Here is a 24,909-nt window from a genome sequence, read left to right as displayed (position 1 = left end):
GGAGAAGAAAACTGAAGGGAAAACCCTGAAATCACTTTTTTTACATTCAATACATGGCAGACTCCATGGATAAAGTAGTCTCCCCTCTGAAAATACCAGTGAAGTCAAGTTACTGGAAATAAACACCTTTCTTAGAGATACTGAGCAACAATTTAAATTTGTATTTATTCATTCCAAACTTGAAGACAATGCAAGAATATTAATGACAATAGTTTGCTTAGTACTACCAACTTAATTTTTAAGAATAAAGTCTAAAAATTAAGTGTTACACTACAAAATGATCACATCATTAGCTTAGCAAATCTAAAACTTCTGTAACCCCGTCCCCTACAAATGAAATGTATTTGGGGGAGGGGAGAGAGAGGAGGAGAACAAATTTGAAACAATGAATTATTAGTAGTTGGAGAAAACGTTTTGTTTTGTTTTAAACAAAGACAAAGCAAATGTAATATACAGGAAAACCGTTGGGGTTTCTGGAGCATTTGTTTTCCTTCTTGATACTTAAAACATCTTGGTTTCCTGCTCCAATCTGGTACATAACCCTACCCCGCCACACTAAGCAATTCCAGGTGGAAGAGATTTTAGAGCTTGACATCGGCTCTTCCACAGTTAGCCCATCTGCAAGTCGTCAAGCCTCCATGCAATTAACTATCTTATTTACAGCTGTAATGAAGCAAAACTCAAGGATTTAGCAAGTATTGCTGATCTGTGTCTGCCTCTTCCTTGCACTTGCTTCCAAAGACTGCTTTGTTTTGATTCAAAAAAATGCAAAACATCTGCTGTTTGTCCAAATTAACTTAAAATAATTACTTTTAATTTAGATAAAGGATGTATTTTCTTTCAGTTTCAAGGTTTTACATGGTTCTGCTGCCTACTCATTTGCCCATGGCTAGTACATGTATAACACTGCAGTGGAATCAAGTAGATTGGCCAAGTTTCAAGTTCTGATCCAAGGTCAATGATACATTTTTTGGCAGTACTTCTTGAGAGAAATGTCTCCTTGTGACTTTTTTAATGCCTGATATGCAAAGACAGCAGAAAAGATCATCAGAGTAACTTTGTCAAAAAGGAGGCAAGTGGGATGTGTAAAGATAAACAAAAACTTTCCAAAAACACTTAGTTCCCATTAACTTGATTTAAGATAAAGGAAAATATCACTCTAAGTCTTAATAAATTGGGCTGGGAGTGGAGAAATACAGGTTACTAATTAAGAAATTACCATAAAAATACTTTAAGATAATTTAGAATTTTTAGGAGATTCCATTTAAAAAACCAAGGCCAAGCATTCTAGGAAGCCAAAAACAAATATTCAAGTACACTCTATCAAGAGGTTTTAAGCAGAAATAACGTAAGTTGTGAAGGCAGAATTCATATGATGCCAAAATTCTTTAAACACATAAAAACATTTTTCCTTTTTACACATACAGGGGAGAGAAAGAGGACTTTATACTAGTTCACTCACAAAAGAAACAAAAAGAAACAAAAATAACTAACCGAACCATCTAAGACACTATCATAAATATTCTCGGTTCCACATGTAGGGCATGGGCATTTGAACCTTTCACAGTCCTTGTATTTCTCTTCATCCGTGAGGTGTGCTGGGCCACCAAGTAAAGCATCATTCTCTTCATCTTTATGATAATGATGAACTCTAAATTGGGTGGGGTCAAGTCCTATTAATGTCAAAGAAAAAATAAATTCAGAAAGGTACAATTATTGGAATTCCCTTCTCCTAAAAATACTACAAAGAAATCAGAAGAGTTGTTTCAAATTCATGAAATACATACACAACCATTTGAACTCAAGATAGAGGCTCATATCATCAAGACAAATGACTTTTTTTTTTTTTAAGGAAATTATAAACAAAACAAACTGCATCAAAACAATGCAGAAACAGGCTACTGGACATTTGCATTTGGAAACTACTACTTCTATGGGATGGTTTTACTATTTTCTTAAAGTTACAGTGAAAATCTCCCCCAAAATGCACTATTAAAATCTCCAAAATCAAAGTATTACCATTAAAACTGAAAACAGAGAATAAAAATCCCATTAAGGAAAACAAGTTCACTGCTATTACAACTCCTTCAAGTGCAGACACAACTGCTAACCCTGATTTCAATGCAGTGGTCAATTCCATCTTGGCTCAGTAGCTAACAGCATGGAGGTTGCTATCTAATTCAGTGGTTAAAATTCAGTAGCAGCATCTATCAAAAAGCAACATGGTTTTACTGTTCTGAATTCAGAAATTTAAAATACGTGCAAAAACAATGATCTACAAATTCTATAGGCCAAAATGTCCCATGACAATCCTGAAGCCAAATATACCTTCTATATTTCAATCAAAACAACATAAGAAATCAACTGATGCATAGTTTACACTATCTTGTTTCCCCAAGCTATTTGAGAAAAGGAAAGATTTTAAGACCAACAAATTTAACTTACCGCTGACTAAAGCATATATGTCAAAATCCACTATATGAATTTATACTTAAAGATAATTATTCCCCTGTATATCTTATTTTCTTGAAAGTATTCCTTAGCAATCCCTAAGAATTCTAGGTATTTTTTGGTTAGAAATATAAAGCTATCATGTTTATTTTAGTATAAATGTAAATAAGTAATGTAAAAGTCACTGAGCATAAAAGTCCAAATACTAAAAACACCTAAAAATTGTTTTATCTCTATCAACAGCTTGCATAGTTAGATAATCTAACAGATATATTTAGAATTCAGTGACAAGATTCTAAATCCTAGCTGGTCAACTGTCAAGTGACATCTCATAATCATAAAAGACTTAGGGTTGACTCTGGCAGTGGAAAGGTGCTGAAAAAAGAATGAAAAGGGAAAAAAAAAACCCACTGGGGAGTTGGCTTGTGGACAGAGTTGGAAAGAAATGCATAGCTTTGTGATTAAAAAAGAAAAAGTGAAAAGATTCTTGAGTATTGGTTTTCTCATCTGCAAAATGGAGCTACTATGCACTTTTAAAGTTTAAATCAGACATTAGGGGACAAATCATTTTCAATGATGCCAATCATGTAAAAAGCACTCAATAAATGCCACATGAATGAAAAAATAAAATAGTGGGTGAACATTATTTATCCATCATTTAGTATTCATTCAAAATTATACATTTGGAAAAATACATGAAACGCACATTCATGTTGCAGCCAAGTTAATAGCTGCTCTTTAAAGTAATTAAAGTGAGTATTTCCCAACATGATAGTGTATAATAAAAACAAAGACTACACATACAAAACAAATTGAAAACCTGTTCTTGGTTAGTGATATAAATTATTGTAACATAGATCACATGGCTCACTAGCCACGTGACCCCAAGGCTCACTATACATTTTTATCTTACAAGTTACCTACAGCTTAAGAGAAACAGCAAGTTAGTGAAGTGTGGGGGAATATATATCCTCTCCTTTAAAGACAAGGAGAGACAGAGGAATGGAGTGAGAGAAACTAGGCCCACCCCTGTGAATGGTGCCATTTCTTCTCTGCAGTGAAGGGTAACTGCTGCAAATTCCTGAACTGTATTCAACTGTCTTCACTGTATCCAACTGTATTCACATGTCTTGCTTTATTCGGGATTATGAGAAAGCAGCTCCAGTTTTTCTCTGATGGTATGATTATTCCATCAATTTCCCAGGCCAATACTCTTCAAAGAGTATGGAAAAAAATAAGCAAGGGTTTTCTAAAAGACAAGCTTCTTTCACAACCTAAATATCAAGGAACAAAACAAAGCTGGGTTTGCACACAGACAAAACTGGTTGGGCTGCAACCAGGAAGCAACGAAAGCTTTTATAGGCCTCCCTACCAGTCATATCCACTGAGTGTACCTGAGGCAGCCTGCCCGCTGAACACACCACAACTGGACATGGGTTGTCCTGCTACTTATGGACAAAAGCCCAACAAGTGACTGAGAGTTATAAAAATTACCAGGCCTTATGAAACGTCTACTTTAAATGTCCATTCCCACAAACCACCCTTATCTGCCCAGGGCAATCACAAAACCAACTGGCCCAGCTAATTACTTCAGATTTACACACAAGCTGATTTTTTTCAAGAAAAGGGACTTCATCTCAGTACTTCTGGCCATAAGTCAAAATGGCATATTTTTTTCAATAGAAAATAGGGAGAAGACATTGTAATAACCTTAAAATATTAAGTATATAACAACCCTTGTACAAGTTACTTGAATATAAAAATATCACAAAGAAGTGATTTTCTTGGAAGGACAATTTTAAGTTCAACAGGCAAATCACAGAGAGCTAAGTTAAATCTTTTTAAGAAAACATATTAAGAAGTCATGTTAAAAATATGGATCATTACTGCTGGAATCCTTTTTTAAGGTTAAAATTCACGTTTAAACCCCAAACTTATTCAACATAGAAGTTAATTTTTCCAAATCTGCACAAAACTGGCGATAAACAGCTTATTTCAAAGTTTCAGGAAACTTAAAAGTTTTACTACTTATACCATAAATCGTTAAGCCTGAAATCAAACAGGGAAAAAGTGTCTAGTGCTGCCACCTAGAGGTAGATTTGGAATTTTAAAATGTGCAAAATTGAACTGCTACAAAGAACTCCATTTGTAATTACTGTCCCTCCAAAATGAAACACTATCGTCAGAAATGACATTAAAGCAAACTCTTTATGATCACAGTTTCCATACGTGCTGAACACACCATAACTGTATACTGATACTGTATAATCAATATTAAACTGCAACTACACATTAAGTAATCACAGTAGTCTTGGAGCAACCAAGAGATACAAAACTCAATTCCAAATTCCTTATCTCTTCTATGCAGAGCTTTTCCAAACTGTCTTAAAGAAACAGACTTTATGTCCCAGTTGAGAAAAAGAACTTCTACTAGACTAGCTTTTGACAGATAACTTTAACCATTTGGTCCGGCACAGAATAAAAGAAGGAGCAGCCTATTTGCGCTTGGCACCAGTTATGTGGGGGAAGAGCAGTCATGGAAATGATGTGTGCTTTAACTCAACCCTGTGACTTGTAGTGATCCAGTCACACCATTTTTCTTGGGCTGGAGTAGGGGTGTGGGGGAGGGCGACAACGACGAGACAGGACAGAGGCACAGTGGAATGAAATTAAAATACTGTCATTTATAATTAGAAAATTTATAGGATCTCACATTATTTTGGCAACAGGATCAAAGCTCTCATATTTCAAGAGTATTTATAGAAAGTAACATCATGAGCATTGGACAGCATGAGTTCAGGAGTGGTTTTTTACTTAAGATTGCCCCATTCTTATCACACATACCTCCAATGTAACATATAGAACAGGATTATTTTTTCTACCATTGTATTTTCTAATAATTGTAAACTATTTATCTGTTTTTAGAATGTTCACTTGTCCCCATTCTCAAGGAGTATTTAAAACGCTCCAAACTCAGGGTGTTAGGTTTGGAGGCTGATATATTTGACTAAATAATCATCTTCCAAAGACAAGGTCTTTACTAATGCAACTGCAAATAACTACGGTAAAGTCAATTACTTATGTTCATACAACTATAGGGAAGAAGGCAAGATCCATGTGAATAAAATTCCAAATGAGTAGAGTAACTGGTATTCACAAGTATACCTTAAACAAATCACTTAAAATACTAGGGAAGCTAACTAATGAAATCCTAATGTGAATATTTTTTTCTAAAAATTTTTTCTAGGAAACGAATCTTTTCCATGAATCCATGCCTTCGTATATGTGGAATTCCTAGAGAACAATAAACAAACTGAAAATTTAGTATGATTAAAGAAAAAAATACTTTAGTGAACTTTAAAAAGGTAAATGCTACATCCATAAAAAGCCCTGTATAAGAATGTTCATAGCATCTTTATTCATAATAATCATAAATTGGAAACAATTTGAGGTCCATCAACAGGAGAATGAATATCAAACTGGTAGCATATACCATGGAATACTACTCAGCAATGAAAAAGACAATACTGATACAGGCAACAAGATGTATGAATCTCAAAAATATGCTAAGTGAAAGAAGTTGAACACAAAAAGCATGTACCAGTGGAGATCACTTGTGCAAAGTTCTATAACAGGCAAAACTAACATATGGTTATAAAAATCAGATGAGTGGCTCCTTTTGTGGGAGGGAGGGTATGGACTGGGTAGAGTACAAGGGAACTCTCTAGGCAATCAAAATATTCTGTGTTTTGATACACTGACTGTGTGATATGCATGGTATGTTAATTATCCTTTAGAAGAAAGCACTCCAAATAAAAAACGTTTGCAACATATATTACCAAAGAACTCATTTAGAACATATAAGGAATGCCTGCAAATCAGTAAGAAAAAGACTACTCAACAGTAAAGTAGAAAAAGACTTGAACTGACCTCTTACAAAAGGAAATATTCAAATGGTCAATAAGCATGATAACAGGTGCTCAACTGTATTAGTCATCAAAGAAACACAAATTAAAACCATAACATTATGCCACAACATGAAATGAAGAAGAGAGGAAAACACCAAGTACTGCTAAGACTGGCAGGCACTCAAACGCTGCTAGTAGCAGCTCTAAATTAGTAGAACCATGTTAGATAATTGGTAACATCTACTAACACTGAACATATATGCCCACTATGACCAAGCCAATCTGCTCCTAAGTATATACCCAACAGAAATACATATAATTTTTCAACAGAAGATATGTACTAGAATGCCTAATATTGATAACCACCCAGCGTGGAAAGAATCCATTGGTAGGTAGTCACACAGTGTGAGATATTCATAGTAGACAGAAATGAAGTACGACCACATGGACCCATTTCACAAACAGACTGAATGAAAGTAGCCAGACATTAAGAGTAAAGACATAATTTATGCAGCATTGAAATATAAGAAAACCTCATCTATGATGTTGTAAGTCATGATAGTAATTTTCTGTTGGGGCATGGAGGACAATCTCTAGAAGGGGATAGGAGGGGCTCTGAGGATACAATAATATATTGTTTCTTGTGCTCAGGACTGACTACACTGGTATGTGTCTACTTTGGAAAAATTCATCAAGCAGTTAGGTTCTTGTGAACTTTTCTGTATGTCTGTTATATAAGAAATTCATATTGATTTCTCTTACCATACACAAAAATAAATTCAAAATGGATTAAAGACTTTATAAATATAAGACTTGAATAACAGAATTCCTAGGAAAAAACTAAGAAGTACCATCTTTGACATTGGTCTTAGCAGTATTTTTTTGGCTATATCTTCTCAGGCAAGGGAAAAAAAAGCAAAATTAAACAAACAGGGTCACATCAAATTAAAAGCTTTTTGCACAGACAAGGAAACTATCCACAAAAGAAAAGGCAGCCCACTTGAATGGGAGAAAATATCTGTAAATAATATATCCGATAAGGAATTAATATTCAATACATAGAAAGCTCATACAACTCAACACCAAAAAAAAAAAAAAAAAAAAAAAAAAAAAAAAAAAAACACCCTGATTTTAAAAATGGGCAGAGAACATGAACAGACATTTCTCCAAAGAAGACAAACAGATGGCCAGCAGGCACATGAAAAGATGCTCAACATCACTAATCATCAGGGAAATACAAATCAAAACCACAGTGAGCTATCACCTCACACCCGTCAGAATGGCTATTATTAAAAAGACAACAAATAACTAGTGTTACCAATGATGTAGTGTGAAGGGAACCCTTGTGCACTGTTGGTGTGATTATACATTATTACAACTACTATGGAACACAGTATTGTGGTTTCTCAAAAAAATTAAAAATAGAACTGTCATACGATCTAGCAATTTAGCATCTGGTATTTATTAGGGGAAAAAAAAAACACTAACTCAAAAAGATACATGATTCAAATGCTCACTGAAGCATTATTTATAATAGTCATGATACAGAAGCAATCTCAGGACCCATCAATAGATGAATGGATAAAGAAGATGTGTTATGTGTGCGTGTGCGCACGGGCGCACACACACACACACACACACACAGGAATATTACTCAGTCACTAAAAACTGAAATTTTGCATTTGTGATAACATGGATGGATCTAGAGGGTACTATGCCAAGTAAAATAAGATAGAGAAAGATGAATACCACAGGATAACAATAAATGTGGACTCTAAAAAGCAAAACAAAATGAAAACAAACTCACAGATACAGAGAGCAAACAGCTGACTGTCAAAAGGGAGAGGGAGTTGGATATAATATATAACATAAGGAGTATGGTCAATAACACTGCAGTAACTTTGTATGGGGACAGAGGATTATTAGATTTACTGTGATGATCATCTCATAATGTATACAAATCTCAAATCACTACACAGTACATCTAAAACTAAATAACACTGTATATCAACTATATTTCAACTTTAAAAAAAGAAAATTTACACACTGAAAAAGGTAGGAAAACTGAATACTAAGTATCTCTCATGCTATATCTCTGAGTTTGTTTCAAAATGTGTTAGATTCCAATCAGACATTATGCATCTCCTCACAAAGGTACAGACCATTACCTAGGAAGTTGGATTAGCAAAAATTTAAGCTGAACCAAAATATGGGCAAGTCTTTAGATCTAATTACCATTTTACAAGAAACAGAGAGGACAGAGGGATGTGTTAAAGGATATCTCCAGGATGCAAACAGCAAACTCCAGAATAAGGGACATTCCATAGGACAAAAATTGCTGGTTTCTCTAACAAATAAATTGGAAGGGTCAAAAAACAAAACAGGGATAGAGAAGATTAACTATCATTTGGACTCTGATTGGATTCCAGTTCAAAGAAGGAGCTTCATTTTAAAGGAAAAATGCATTCACAGTATGACTGGGGAAATACACTTATTGGATATGTGATGAAAAAAGGAATTGTGGGTTTTTTTTTTTTCCCCATAGTGATAATGTTACACTTATGCTAAAAGGGGGGAACCTTACCTTTTAGAAATGCAAAATGAAATACCAATATTTATAGGTAAAATGATACAATGTCTAATGTTCACTTCAAAATCATCAGAGAAGGTGAAGAGGAGGAAGGTTGGCCACAGCTGCAGAATGGTTGTAGCTGGGTGGTGGGCAAATGGGAGCTCCTTACACAGTTCTCTTTACTATTACACGTTTGGAATTTTTTTTATAATAAAAAAATTTTAAATACTACAGATCCAACTGAATGATAAACAATTGACTGTACAAGTGGCAAGCAACTGAACCTGCTTTTCACAGCAACAACAAACCGCTCCATAAGATAAATGAGAAATGTCTGAGTATTTTAAAAGAAATAATATCCAAACCTTTGGGTTAAGTAAACTCCCAAGAGTTTTACTGTCTTGCAAAAGATAACTCCCACAATCAAGATGGAGAAAAAAAATCCTGCTAGACAGGATTGTTTTTAATGCCCTTGATGATAGCCCTGAAAGTGAATTTTAACTTAATGAGACCTGTACCTCTAAGCAAGAAAAAAACTTGGAAGTATCTTCTTTCCTATTTTTAGATGTGAGAAAACACAGTAACTTTATGCTGAAAAAATACTTGGAAAATAACACAAAGGAATAGACCAAGAAAAGATTTTGCTTCTCTTACAGCAAAATCCTCTTCTCTCCATCTATGTTGGTAGATATGGGGTGGGGGGTGATGTGCAGAGTCAGCCTACAGGTTCCTAAACACCCACCTTTTTACAAGTGAGTTAGTAACTGCTTAACAATTTTTTCCATCTGATTTTTTAAAATTAATTAATGTATTTTAGTTGGAGGCTAATTATTTTACAATATTATAGTGGTTTTTGCCATACACTGACTTGAATCAACCATGGGTATACAAGTGTTCCCCATCCTGAACCCCCCACCCACCTCCCTCCCCATCCCATCCCTCAGGGTCATCCCAGTGCACCAGGCCTGAGCACCCTATCTCATGCATCGAACCTGGACTGGTCTATTTCACATATGATAATATACATGTTTCAATGATATTCCCATCTGATTTTATAAAAACTATCTTACTTTAGTTATAAGAATATTTATATTTTTTCAACAAAGGGGGAACCTAAAACTCATCATCTTTACACTTTTCTGAATTATCCATATGTATACATTTTACACAGTTTAAGTATCTGTGCACAATGCTGTACTCTGCTCTTTTTCATTTTATTACATCTTACCCATTTTTCTATAGGCTACACAGTCTTGGCATCATTTTAGTATGTTTAATATGATGATCTTTAAAATCTTGATCTATAATTAATAATACAGTATCACATACTTAAAAGTTGCTGCAAGTAGATCTTAAGCATTTTCACCACACTACCCCTGCCCCACAGAAGGGTGAGGTGATGATTATGTTAATTATCTTGATCTTGGTAAACATTCTACAATGTAAACATCTCTAGTCATCACACTGTACACTTTAAATACATACAATTATATTTGCCAATTACTCCTCAATGAGTTAAATTTTTAAAAATGGATCAAACTTAAATAATTTGAGAAATCTCCATTTTCCTTTGGAAATTCCAAGCCTTACAAAGTCAGAGTAAGAAATCACTACTCCTAGCAATTCCTCTCAGCATGCTCTGGTGGGGCTCTAAGTTCTTAGAAGTATGCCTGAGTCAGGTAAACAGTGCCACTGCAGGCCCTTGGCATGGTGAACCCGGGTCACAGGGACAAGCACTCTGCGCTCACCTTGTAAAGACTGAGGTGCAATGCAGTGCAACGAATACCCTTTGTGAGACTCTCTGTGAACTCCCTCATGTGCCCTGAAGAGCAGCTGGGATGGCCTGGAAGTCAGGGCTCTGCTGCTCATCACTGGGCTGGAAGCACAGACACACAGATAGCCACTCCCAACTCCACACGCACAGTGCAAACCCACATGGCCTCAAACATCTCCACTTTCATAAACTGTTCCTGGGTGGCCCCAGCTAGAAGTGGACTCTGCTTCTTCCAAAACACTGAAAAATTTATTTTGCCTCTTTTGGGATATGTACTTGTGCTGGCCCTAGATTTTCCCACAAGAGGGAAATTGACTCAACAGGCTGGGCTGTAATTGAAGAGCCTCAGCCAACTCAAATTTGTACCCTTCACAGCACCCATTACTCAGGTCTTCAACATTCATCTGTTCCATGGATGCATAAGAAAGCCAGGAGCATGAGCCATTCAGTGACATGCTTGGATTGGCACCCAGCCTGAGAGGGGGTTCTTATCTGCTGAGAAGACTTACTATCCTACATTGCAGTTGGTGTAATATTTTGTTTTAAATTTTATTATAAATTATGTCATATTAAATATCTAAGGTTTGGAAATGATGGTCATGTATGTACATTCTTCTGAGAGTTTAATCATGAAAAAAGGCAAAGTCTTCACTGATCAAGAAAGCAATTCCTGAGGCACCTGCTGTGGCATCATCCCACTCCCACCACCACCTTTGTATGTATCTCTCTCCGGGTCTACCAAAGGCACATCCATACATGGCACGGCCTGCGGTGGCATTTCATTTCTTAGAAAATGCCACTGAACTCTGTGTATTGACAGAAACCACCTTCTGTAAGGTGGCATGGCCATTTTATAAAAAGAGGGGTTTTTACTTTCCAATTTAACTCAGGAACACAGTGGCTTAAGTGTGTTGCCTTGTTTTAAGCACTACTTTCAGAGATTAAATTTTAAATTTTCATGTTCTTCAAACATCAATAATTTCTCAGGACCAATGAAAAAACAGCCCTGATAGCCAAATGCCTGAAATTTTATAACTGACTATGAAGAAATGTACTTGAAAGTTATTGTACAAAATCATTCCTCATCAGAGTAAAGATATTATATAATTTTAAGTATTGTCATGTATTAAATATAAATTTATTAAAAGATGAAATTCAAGAATGAACTTTAGAATATTCTCATTCCCAGCCTGTTTTGCTAGGTACAGAAGACTATTTGGATGTTGGAGCATACTGTGAATATTTCATCCACAGAATATAGAGAGCTTTCATTAGAACAAGAGAGAAAAAAACCTATAGTCTAGAGAACAAAAGCTAAGAGTTCCAAGTTTTAGTGGCCATGTTTCCCATAGGGCTATTGTATAAGAAGAGTAATACTATATTTTTTTCTATTCACAGATGGAAAAGAGTAAAATTTAGCTTTATTTAAGCCCAATAGCAATAATCTTGCATGGGTTTCAGAAAAATGATACACATTTTACTGTGGGATAATGAGGACCATTAGTTATTAGGGAGAACAAATTATTCTCTTTCAATTCAACAGACTTATTCATTCACTCATTTAATAGACTATCCTCTCTCCCTTTCACTGAAACGACCTTCCTATATAGAACACCTGGCCATGCAACATGCCACCAGACAGACTTCAGGAGGTATTCTGACAGGGAGAAATAGTCAGAGAATTTCCAAAGTGAAGCCACAGGATAAAACCAACACTTGATGCGTGCCTTTCATTTCGAGGAAAGCAGTATAAAAGCAACAGAAAAAGAGGTAGTTGAAAAATATAGTTGCTCTCCACAAAGGAGTCTTAAAAATAAAAAATCATGAACTTAATAATTTTCCTAAATGAAATTATGCCATTATTCCTGATTTCTTTATACTACCTAAAAGGACAAAGTAGCAAACTTCACTGAAGTTTCAACACCGTAATACATTTCATTAGTCAAAGATAAAAACTACATTAAAAGCAAGAGAATTATTTTATGTCTGTGATTAGACGGTTGGAGGGCTTATATTTTATGTGTACATTTGCAGACTTCAACTCATTTAACAGTGTCAGTTCACTAACTGCAGTTTTTTTTTTAATATAAAGAAAACAGATTTAGAACTTTAAAAACAAATTACAGTAATTTTATGCCTATAGCTTGCACCTCTTAGAAACCAGGCACCCCCTAACACTCCCCTTCTTTCCCACCACTTCCCTATCTCCTCCCTCCTCCTCTAAAACCACAGGCTAAGTGAGAACTGATAACAGGGGCCTCGAATCCCCTAGTGAAGAACAGCCACCCTAATTTTCCCTTGGGGTGGAGGAACAAAGGATGCAGATCAAAATGCAGCTCCTAAAAAGGGCAGGGGGCAGATGCTTACACAGATCTCCCCAGCCAGCTTCCACATTTTCTACACATCTTCATGGTGACTGGCACTTGCTGTTCTGCACTTCATTACTGTGGACCCTCCTATGAGCAAAGAAGTAAAGATAAAGGACTGGGAGATTTACTACAAATGTAGATAGGTATGTGGATACTGCTGGTGATGCCGGGGGCTGCGGTAGGAGGAGGCAGACTGCACAACGATGACAACTTCACATGTCTTCAGCATAAAAACTGCTGTCAAGTAGCAGAAGATAAAGATGAGAAAAAGATAAAAAGGGGAGCAGCTGCAGCTCCTTCAGGGTGAGAGACACAGGCCCTTCAGCAGCTCTAAGCAGCTACCCAGAAACGGGAGCTTTCAGGCGATGGAGGTAGGAGAGGGGCGATGTGCACACGGTCACATGGTCCCCTCGGTAGACTGAGGGTGCTAAGTAACACCAAGAACGCTCTGAAGATGGAACTCCCCAGCCTACCAGCTTTGAAAATAATACATGAAAACTGGATTCATAAGATAGCCACAATGATGAGAAAGTTTGTCTTTAAGCAGTTACTATGTGCCTGCGATTTAATGGATATGAAAAGGATCTTAAATACAACCCTGGAACTAACAAAATCAGTCTGGTCTGCTCCTTGTACAGCCAGTCTTGAGATATCCAAGTGGGCATCAGCCTGTCTACCAACTAGGATCTACCACCTAGGGCTCTTCTGCTGAAATACAAGGCTCCACCCTTATCTGTTAAATGTCAGTTGAGAGATGAGGCTTGTTTCATCTACCTCTCCTCAGCTCTAGGCCACCAGAAAATTCAGTACTAAGGAATGAAAGGGCAATGGTTAGCCTTTGGACCAGGTTCTTGATGATCCAAACTAAAACCAGGAAGATCTACTCTAAAAAAACAAATGCTTTGTGCAGGGGTTTATCAGTGGGGAGAAGAGGAAGCATGAAGAGGATGAAGCTCCCAGGTCTTCACATCAACACTATGCCACTCCTGGTTGAGGGCATGGGTCACAGCCTCTCCCAGGTAAGAAGTGGTGGTGGTATAAGCACAAGCTTTGGAGCCACACAGAGCTGACTCCCAGTCCAAGCACAGTTGGCTGCTAACTAGCGATGTGACAAGACCAAGTTAGTTACCTCTCTAAGCCTCAGCTTTCTTCTCTGTAAAATGGAGGAGATACAACATAGCCTCATGGGGTTACTGAAAGGATTAAATGAGATAACATATGCAAAGGACTTATTACAATTTCTGATAGAGTAAGCACTCAAGGAGGAGGAGAGGGAAAAAAAAAGAAGGAAGCTCAAAAATATTGTGCACTTATGCTCCCTCCTCCCAGCTGAGGATTTATAAACATCATCAAATACAACTCAACTTTGAGAATACATTATATGATGATTTGGGTAGCAGAATTTTATCTTCCTAATTATGTTTTGCTTAGGCAAATGTCAAAAATGAGTTTCCACTTCCAGAGCAGACACTAATGGGAGAATGGAGAGAAGGAGGTGCGGGGGCGAAAGGGGCATGCTGGCGGGGAAGAGCCCAGAAACACATTCAACAAGAGCAGTGTGGAAAGTATGTGACTTGATGATTCATCTGTCCAATCTCAGTCTACAAACGCACACCAAGAGATAACTGCATGCAAATCTGATGGATTAGAGGAGTCTGGACATATTTCTGCACAGGCCTGACAGTGAGTGGGGCGTGGTCAAGATCAGGCACTAACCCTGCCCAGGCCTAGGTGGAGCATCTCAAGTGCATCTCTAATGGCTCCTTCAGAACAACTCTAGTTTATGACTCCAGAGACCAAGGCTGACACCAAGCTTCAGAGGTTTGCGAAAGCCAGAGTTCATGAACATCAGAACCAGGGTTTGAACCCAGGTCCCTATGATGCCAAAGCCTGTGTCTTAAGCCAGACATTTCAATGAGAGGAGGGGGAGAATTTTCCATGAAGCAGGGACAGATTAAGGAATGCCATATTTAGAGGACAAAATAAGTTGAGCTAGAAATAAAGGTTGGAGCTAAAAAGTTAGTCTATAACTGCCCAAGTCACAGACTGTAAGATGTCAGTGGCAACTGGACTTACAGATAGTGAGGAGCTAGCCAGGGATTTTATTAGGCAGTTATTCTAAAAATATTCATCGCTGTGTACAATGGCATAGAGAGCAGAGACCTTAAAGCAATGTAACTCTCAATATGCTGGTCATCTAGAAATATGCTCAGGGCTGGTTATGAAATACATTTCCAAGCAAGAGATGACAATCTGATGACCTGGCAAAAAGTCAAAGAAAGAATGAGCTGTCAGGGATGGATGGAACCTCCAGAGATGATGAGAAATTAGGTATCAACTAATTACTAGAAGATAATGAGTCCAGTCTTAGAAAAATTTTTAAAAGCCAGAGCAGGATATTCAAAGGGAATCAAATAAAAGTTAAATGTCTTATAATGTTAAAAAAGTTGTACATTCTCACTTCATGCGAAAACACATTTAGAGTCTGAGACAAGAGGAAACAATAATCAAGATACAATAAATCTTATTAAGGAAAGTTCACTGATTAAACCCACAACTAAGTAATCTCAGAGACTAGGAGATGCCTAAAACCTTCTCCTATCTTTTCTTTTGCCTCCTCTCTCTCCCCTCAGCATCTGCTTAGTGCAGGCACGGGAGCAGGCATCTGCCTACATAGGTAGCAAGTCTGTGGGGTCGACAGTCTAGGAGGGGAAATAGACATTAACCAAACAACGACAAAAACAAATGCCCAACTGCAAATGAAGAAGTGCTCAACGCGGTACCGTGCCTCTAAACAAAGCTCCTGACAGGTAAGGGAGGACCGTGAGAGAGTCATTTCCTAGGCAGGTTGATAGGGAGTCTAGGGGTCCCCAAGGAGAGAGGGGTCTGGAATTCTCAAGGAGGAAGAAAGGACAAACTTTTTTCTTTCTCCACATTCCTTAGGATTATATAATAATAATGTATCCTGCCTAAGGACAGTCTTTGGATTCAACCTTCTGTTATCTTAAAATGTAAATTATGGGAGTAGACCTGGTCTTTACAAGGATGTATCTTGCCTGAGGACAGTGTTATCTTAAAATGTAAATTATGGGAGTAGGTCTGATGAGGTCTTTACAACCTCCAGACATTCTTTGGATTATATAACTTCATTGTTAACACTAGCAAAGGGGGTACTCTTTCTGCCCCCTTCTGATGCCTATGTCAGAAGCTTTCTCTATCTCCTTTATACTTTAATAAAACTTTATTACACAAAAGCTCTGAGCGATCAAGCCTCGTCTCTGGCCCCAGATTGAATTCTTCTCCTCCGGGGGCCAAGAATGCCAGTGTAATCACGTGATTCAACTACAACCTTTCAACCATACGGCCTGCTATCACCGGGTGCTGAAATAAGGGAGCTTGGGACACTTACCTAACCACGATGCAATGAGGATAGCATCAATTCCATCTATTGGCTCACATATTCGAGCCACGACTGGGTGGATCTGCTGGGCCAGGTAGTACTGGGTATCAATGCTTAAATTGTCCTGCTTCTGCAGCTGCTCGGGTGCATAGGCCCTCTGACCCGCAGTGAGATTGGAACCATCCTATAAGAGAACACAGTACAGGGAAAGTTGTGAGAAATCACACGTACTTGGCCAAAGAGACAGACACTTCAAATTTTATATATTCAATTCCAAAGCCCAAGAAGTCCTTTTGACCTACTGGTGGTCATAAGCATCTAACGGGAGGAAGATCAAGGAGAACGACTTACCCACGGTCCAGGAATGTAAATCCAGCATGTGTTGTGTTCTATTTTTAGTTGAAACATGAAACCAACAAGATGGCATGACTAGATTAAATAATTCCACCTGCCATATCACAGAAACACACAGGGAAGACTTGCTAACAAAGGCCTTTTAGAAGCCATGACCAAAAAATGTGTGACCCTTTTATTACATTAATGTCATAGTATCATCTTAAAGACTGGGTGTGTATGTGTATTCAACATCTCTTGTTGAAAGCTGTTAAGTGTCACTGAGAAACAAATGAGCAAGGGGAAAAGAAAAGAGCATGAAACCCAACAGTGTAACCTACGCACAAGATATAATGCATGCGTGTGCTCAGTGGCTCAGTCATGTCTGACTCTTTGTGACCCCATGGACTGCAGCCTACCAGGCTCCTCTGTACATGTGATTTCCCAAGCAAGAATACTGGAGTGGGTTGCCATTTCCTTCCCCAAGGGATCTTGCCGACCCAGGGATCGAACCCACGTCTCTTGCATCTCCTGCACTGGCAGACGGATTGTTTACCACGGCACCACCTGGGAAGCTCACAAGAATAACAGATAAGAGTAAATTGGCCCATACACAGTCCTGTGCATAGTGTCATCACCATGTGTGAATCAAAAAGGCATCACACCACTGGACCAACATCCAACAACTAACTCCACTCTTTCTCTTGTCTGCAACAACAGAATTTAATGTTCAGATTCATAAATTTTAACTATTCACAGTGCTCAGCTGCTCTGAAAACTGATTACAATATTAATCCTATTCTTTGATTTCCTGCTACAATCAGCCCCTTCTCAGTTCAGCGCCAAAGTCAAAGCAAAGGCCACCTTTCACATCGTTGTCTTACAACAAACTAGAGGCAATGGCCTCTTTCTCTGGCTAGGCTCCTGACAGAAACAAATTAGGATGTGTATCAACGAGCTTCTACCTATGCTAAGATATAATATAATGAAAGAACTAGAAAGGAAGCAAACTTCAGATTATGGGGCTTCCCTGGGGACTCTGCAGTAAAGAATCGACCTGCAATGCAGGAGATCCAGGTTCTTCGATCCCTGCGTTGGGAAGATCCCCTGGAGGAGGGCATGGCAACCCACTCCAGTATTCTTGCCTGGAGAATCCCATGGACAGAGGAGCCTGTCAGGCTATATAGTCCATAGAGTAGCAAAGAGTCAGACACGACTGAAGCAACTGAGCATGCATGCAAATCTCAGATTAAAAGACTTGTTTATAATTATTTTTCAGGAGTTCACTGTACAGTAAGAGAATTTAGGCAGAATTAATCAACTTTAATTGTTGCCATTTTAAAAGTCTGAATTATTAGATGGGAATAGGATGTCAATGACAAAAACAGTATGAAAGATCCTTGAGCAGTGTCTTTATGCACCACAACTATATTCGGACTGCCTTTTAACAAACACAGGAAATCTGATCAATTAATAGAATCACAGTTTTTAAAAAACTGATCTGTCCTTAAGATTATAGTAATGTTGAGTTTTAAAAAATTTTAATAAAGAATAAAAACCAAATTTGTGGAGGCAAATTATTTTTTTAGATGGTGCTTGAGTTACTTTCCAATGTATCATTAGATGTTCTCATGGAAGACACGTCTATAAAAAAAGTTGACAAAGTTCCAAGCATATTCTCAGTTGAAGCGCTTTTTAAGTATCCCCACAAAAGACTAGTTTTTTAACAGTGACCCAAATGTGTTTCTTATTATATTTTAAAAATCTGAGCTCAAATATGACTAAATTAAAAAGAATTGGAACGATGACGGGTTTTCCTGTGTTATGTTGGGAAAACATTTAGGCTGTAACATAACATATCAAAGACCTAATTCTCTAACATAGCAAGACCCTATGGTACATGCAAAAATATACAGCATACACCTTAACAACAGACTGAGAAGCAAGGCTGGCACTTCCCTGAACTGCCAGTGTAGTAATTTGTGAACTTCACAAAGTACATACTTCACAAGGACAACCAGACATGGTGAATCCATTCCAAACGATGTGGTCATCTTTACTAGGACACCAATGGGCAAAAAGATTTAACAGATGACAACTGGAAGCCTTGAAACAATTATGTTAAAGGCATACCTTATGAAAATTATGTCTGATGAAAGTTAAATAATAAAGGATTTAACACTTAATCAACAAGTGGAAGTTAATTTAAGATCTCTGCAAATAATTCACATTAGGTTTAATAAGACTATGAACTACAATGTAAATTATTATATACCACAAACACTACTCTCTGAACTCAATGGAATTTATAGTCTGAGAAAGTTATCAGGAGAGCACTATCCTCAAAATGTAAATTTTAAACAAAAGAGAACCTGTTTAGGAGCTATGCTATTCTGAGAGGGCACCTTTGCTTAGAGCAGTAAACAGTTCTCTTAAAAATGTGTCATCATACATTTTCAGAAACATCTTCTAAAAATATGATTGTGTTAGGAAAGAGAAAGAATAATCTGAGTGCTTAAAAGCAAAAGAGGTAGGCAGCTTTGCTTAGCAAATATACTGAAAGTGGGCATGCCCCATTGCTAGGGGACAAAGGCAAATTAAAGTCCTATAGCTTGGGATACAGTAAGAAGAATAAATCAATAAAAGAACTGTTTTTAACAAGAAAATAAGACCCAGAACCAGTCAAATGGGAAAAGGGTTGGAAATATAACAAATTGGATTTAGCATCAGCATTTTGAGCTTTTCGTATATCATTAAGACCCAAGAAGAAGATACTGTAAGACCTAATATTTAGACATCAAGGAATATAAGCTTGACTTTTGAAATACATATATCATATGGCCATACATCTCCATTCCAGGTTTAGCCAAAACATAATTGTGACTTGATTTCATTTTTAGATGCTATTTCAGAAAACCTATATAATTTTTCAAAGTTATATGCTGTCATCTGCTCCTGTCATTAATAATCTTAAGAGCTTTTCCATGTATATAAAGACATAAGGGGAAAAAAACTAGCCTATTTACCAAAATCTTTATTTGCATAATATGAAAATTGTTTTTTTGAGATGAGACTTGTCAAAGGCAATATGCAAAGCACATTAAGGGCTTGAGCGAGTCAGACATTTATGGAAATATTTTCCTGCAGGAACTGGCTTTCTGTAACAGTTCTTAATCAAGGGTAACCCTAGGAGGGAGACAGAGTCAAGTGCTGATTCCTGTCCATGTACTTAAATCATTTGTTATGTACATTATCCACAGTTCCGAGCAGATATTATTCAGATGACTCCTACATTTTGAAGACTCTGATAGCCTCCAATTAAAATAAATAAAATTATATTAAAAAGTAAATTACAAATAAAAAAATAAATAAAAACACATCGATGGGAGTTTGACAAAGATCAATCATATTGCAAGGCTTATCTAATTTTTTTTTTACTTAATAACAAAATGCAATATTTGATTAATTAAAAAGAAACAGTCTTACTGAGATGAATTATGCCTTTTGGTAAACAGACCACACCATAGTAACTGTAAAAAATTTGGACATAGGCTTTGGCTTTTTTAAGCAGAGAGAAGGGATGCAACTCCCTCCTTTGTTTTGACTGAAGTTAAGTGCTTCCAAAAAAAAAAAAAAAAATACACACACAAACAAATAAAAACAATTTCCCCCAAACCCAAATCCCCTTATGATCTACCCTTTCTCCCCATCCCTAACTGTGAGAGGCATGCTACTCTCAAAAAAACCTGGTTACTGGTTTAAAACTGTTCCAGAAGACCTAGAAGTTCCTTGGAGATGCCTCATGAAACAGGGAAAAGGCAAGAGATGGGTTCTAGGCCCACTCCATTCAAAATAAAGAATTAAAAAAGGGATCTTGCTAGATAATCTGTGTTTTCTTCATAAGCTATGGTTTTAGGATGTCTCACCTTTTTCCATATAACCATGCATTTCATTTTTTTTCAAGTAATTATTTGAACAGGCTAGTGAAACATGCATTTACTCTCTTATTCTACCAATATTCAGAATGGAAACAGCTGCAAAAGGAATGATAAAGGACTACTGCTGGACACTGGAGAAGGAAATGGCACCCCACTCCAATGTTCTTGCCTGGAGAATCCCAGGGACGGGGGAGCCTGGTGGGCTGCCGTCTGTGGGGTCGCACAGAGTCGGACACAACTGAAGCGACTTAGCAGCAGCAGCAACAACTGGACACATGAGCAAACTGGTATATGCTTTCAAATTCATTTCAAATTTAAACTGTAGCAACTGTTATATACCTGTCTCACCAAAGTAGTTTCACTCAACCAAAGCATTGGTCTTAAAAAAAAAAAAAAAAAAAAACACTGCTCTTAAAAGTTTAATGAAAATTTTAACAAAATATGTCATACCCCTGACTAATGTTTTTAAATGCTGTAAAACCAACCAAGACTAAACCTTCTCTTTACAGCATCAGTTACTTGGGTCAAATGAGACACTGTAGAGATCTGGTTTTTACTCTGGGTGTGGAAGTGGTGTAAGTCTTATTCATTATGACAGTTTTACCTGACAGATGACATAGGACACAGTATCTCCAGCTTTCACCTTTCTTCCTCCTTGAGAATTTATCCAGAGGGCAACATGTACATGAGGTAGGCTTTTTTTATCAGGGTAATCCTGGGGATCCTTGGTCAACGCCTAAGAGAGAAAAAGCCTCAAACTTTAAAATCAAACCCTTCACATAAAGATATACACAAAACATATCTTTGCTAGAATCACATCAGCCACATAAACATGACAGAAAGCTACATGTAGAAAATACTGCCACAGGTTCTTTAGACATTCCAGCCTCAAGGCTCCTCTCTCCTTCATGTAGTAACTAATATAACCAGATATAACCCTGACAAAAAAGAAATATGAGTTTTAAGGCCAAGGCACAGGATACTTGGATATAAAAATTAAGACTATATATTCAGTCTTCTATGCAGCCTTAGAATTTCTTCTAATGTCTGCAACTCTCTACAGACTACTTAAGACGGATGGATAACGGTTCCCCTGACTTCATGATTTGTTTCTCAGCGGTTTCTCTGCCTAAATAAATCACGAAGGCACCAGAAATCACAGGATTTACTCACACTGTCAACTTAAGTTCTCCAAAAGCAGAGTAAGTGAGTTTATAACAGAAAAGCCCTATGAGAGCAGGAACAGGTCAGCACTGCCCAGAGCTGCGGTCACAGGGCTCACGATACTTGGCGTGTAGAACAACCCAATGTTTGCAGAAGAAATTACTTCCTTCACTCTGCGATAATTCATGAAGTTCAAGCATTGTAAACTATCGCATGATGAGTAAGACAGTCACTGGTTCTAGGCCATCTGTCATTATTAGATGACTTTCCATTCTTCAAAAAAAAGTCTAAAATAAGCTACATGTGCCAGAAGGGAGTGGTGAACTATGTGTTACAGAGAATCTGGAGACAGAAAGACCTCTACCATTTGAGAGCAGAAATCATGGAAGAAGAAAATGAACTAGCACATGAAGGAAAAAAGAGATTTTTAAGAAAAGATGACAGGATCAAGAACATTCAAGCAGAGAGAAAAAGTAAAAGTTAAAAGCAAGATGAGAAAAAATACAGTCTATCGGACTAGAACTCAATATGCACAAAGGGAAGGGGTAGGTTTCAAAAGACAAGAGAAAGGACCAGGAATAAGGTGTGTGTCTAGATCACCTATTAAGTGTGGCTGGCAGATCCCTGGGGGTTCCTGACACCTCTTTGCAGGCTGGAGAAGTCAAAAGTATTTTCCTAATAATATCATTTGCACTGGCGATGCAGAAGCAATGGTCAGTAAAGGTGCTGATGCCTTAGAAACATGAACCTGGGCAGACACACCAAACTGTACTAATACACATTGTATTCATCACCACCACAAACTCAGTTTTTTTTAAGGTCTTGATCCCTGAGGACAGTTATTATTTTGTGTGACAAAATGGGAAGTATGCACAAGGCACATCTATTGTATACTCAAGAACAAAGGTTGCTCGAGGAAAGGCATTTGTAATATACAACAGTCCGAGTTACAAGCTAAACTAGCTGCCTTTCTCAACACAATTTTTACGTGAAAGAATGACAGGACAACTATAGGTTACCCTAAGTTGAGTAGCTGGCAGACAATCACTCAGAAAGAACCAAGTGAGCCTGCCACTTCAAGGAAAACACCTGACAGTATATATTGCCTTTGAGAATACTGAAGCAATCAGGCACAAATTAGAATTTTGGAAAATTTGTTTCCATTCCTGTAAGCTTGACAGCTCCCCAATACTTAAAGACTTTTCTCATAAAAAGAAATGTTTTAAAATGTGGTTTTTGATAATTCATTGGTACAATGAAATGTACCAATATTCTAGAAGATCTGTAAAACTCAGGAAACAGACATTTAATTAATGATCAATGTATACTGTCATGCATGGGTAAATTATCAACTCAAAGCACCACATAGATGAACAGATTTTAATGTAAGAGAGTATGATATGGTTTCCTACTTTCACATTGCAAATAACCTTTAAGACAATACCACTCAGAGTACTGGTATAGAATCAAAGAAGAATACACACAACTATCTTAAGAAGTTACTGAATAGTTCTCCTTTTTCCAACTACATATTTGTGTTAAACGACTTTTTTCCTATACTTGAACCAACACCAACATCACATTAGACTGGATGCACAAGCAGATATAAGAACCTAGATGTCTTCTGCTAAACTAGACATAAATAGGATTTTTAAAATAGCAAAATGACACAATTCCTCTGATTAATTTTTCTTTGTTTTGAAATACATATTTCTCATGAAAAAAATTTATTTTTGTAATCATTTAATGGGTTTACTGACACTTAAATAAACTAATACATGCTTTCCAGTTTTAATTTCTAACAGTAAATATCAATATAAGCTACGTAAACAAAGGTTCTTGCAGTCCTCAACTATTTTAAGAATGTGAAAAGAGTCCTGAGACCAGGAAACTGGAGAACTACCGTAGGAGAATAAAAGCAGGTCCTCAAACACAACTGCACATCCACCCATTATGTACACTTTCTAAATTATATACTCAGTGTAGGAGAGTGCCTGCCTGGAAGAGTCTCCAAGTATTTGAACCTCCTCAGAGCTGCATTATGCAAAGTCTTGATTGACTTGGACGGGTAATACTGCATAGAAATCTTAATCAATATAACTCTACTTAAGAAAACTGTTATCTTCTTCAATTGACTATACTTCAGTGCAATGTTAAGAAATTCTGAATTTCATCTGACACACTTTCCAATTATTAGATTGGGGTTATTTGGGAATTTTACAAGATAGTTTCAGAAGGCTTGATTTTTCTAAAAAATGCTTCCTGGTGGTTTAGGCTCAAGTTAGCCAAGGCTATACAAATCAGCTGTGAGGTATTTCATGTTACTTTATGAAATATATTTAAGATTACAGCAGTTCAGAAAAATCACACACAGTGTTTTTCAGCTGTTGTTGGCAACAAAGGCTTAAATCTCTACAAAGGTAAAGCTCACCACTTCACCCCTCCACCTGAGACTCACCTCCCATTTTTAAGCTGTACCCATATCACAAAGTCAATCTAATCTAATCTGTATCTTATCATAAGGCCTTCCGCAACCAGTCACATGGTTGTGGAAGAGTACTCTTTGATTCCACTCTCCTTTGAAAGTGACAAAATGTAAAAACTTATTTACTCACAAGTTTAAACAGTACAGATATTCAGACAAATGTTAATTAGCACAGTCACTTTTGATATATAAAAAGCTTAATATAAACAAGCACAGGAATAACTATGATATAGATAGTCCTTTCATAGAATTTATTGTACTTTCATTGACACTGCAGGAATTCTTTATTTAAAAAAGTATCAGAGCATGGAACAGTATCTTTGCTACACCAACTTAGCATCTTGAAAATACCAACTAGGTTTTGCTTATTCTACTTTATATCCCAGATTCTAGCACTGTGCATGTAAAAAGTACTCCATGTTTGATGAATGGATGATTAAACAAGCCGAGGAATTCTTTCAATGCTCAGTGAACAACTATTATTTGCCAGCTACCACACCAAGTGAAATAAAGAC

The 24,909-nt window shown here is 37.1% G+C and overlaps 1 protein-coding gene across 9 annotated transcripts in view; it reads right to left on the bottom strand.

Moving 5' to 3' along the window:
* POLA1 (DNA polymerase alpha 1, catalytic subunit) overlaps nt 1-24,909 on the bottom strand; it is a 300,112-nt gene that overhangs the window by 150,582 nt on the left and 124,621 nt on the right. For all 9 annotated transcript variants that reach the window (XM_025276507.3, XM_044937315.2, XM_025276508.3 and 6 more), the window contains exons 31-33: nt 21,350-21,481; nt 16,484-16,658; nt 1,495-1,673 (exon numbers count right to left, since the gene is read on the bottom strand). In XM_025276507.3, coding sequence (XP_025132292.1) covers nt 1,495-1,673; nt 16,484-16,658; nt 21,350-21,481 — 486 coding nt within the window. The remainder of the gene's footprint in view (nt 1-1,494; nt 1,674-16,483; nt 16,659-21,349; nt 21,482-24,909) is intronic.

The sequence above is a fragment of the Bubalus bubalis genome, chromosome X (genome assembly GCF_019923935.1).
Source record: "Bubalus bubalis isolate 160015118507 breed Murrah chromosome X, NDDB_SH_1, whole genome shotgun sequence".
NCBI classification, from domain to species: domain Eukaryota; kingdom Metazoa; phylum Chordata; class Mammalia; order Artiodactyla; family Bovidae; genus Bubalus; species Bubalus bubalis.
This window is presented reverse-complemented; position numbering and strand designations above follow the sequence as displayed.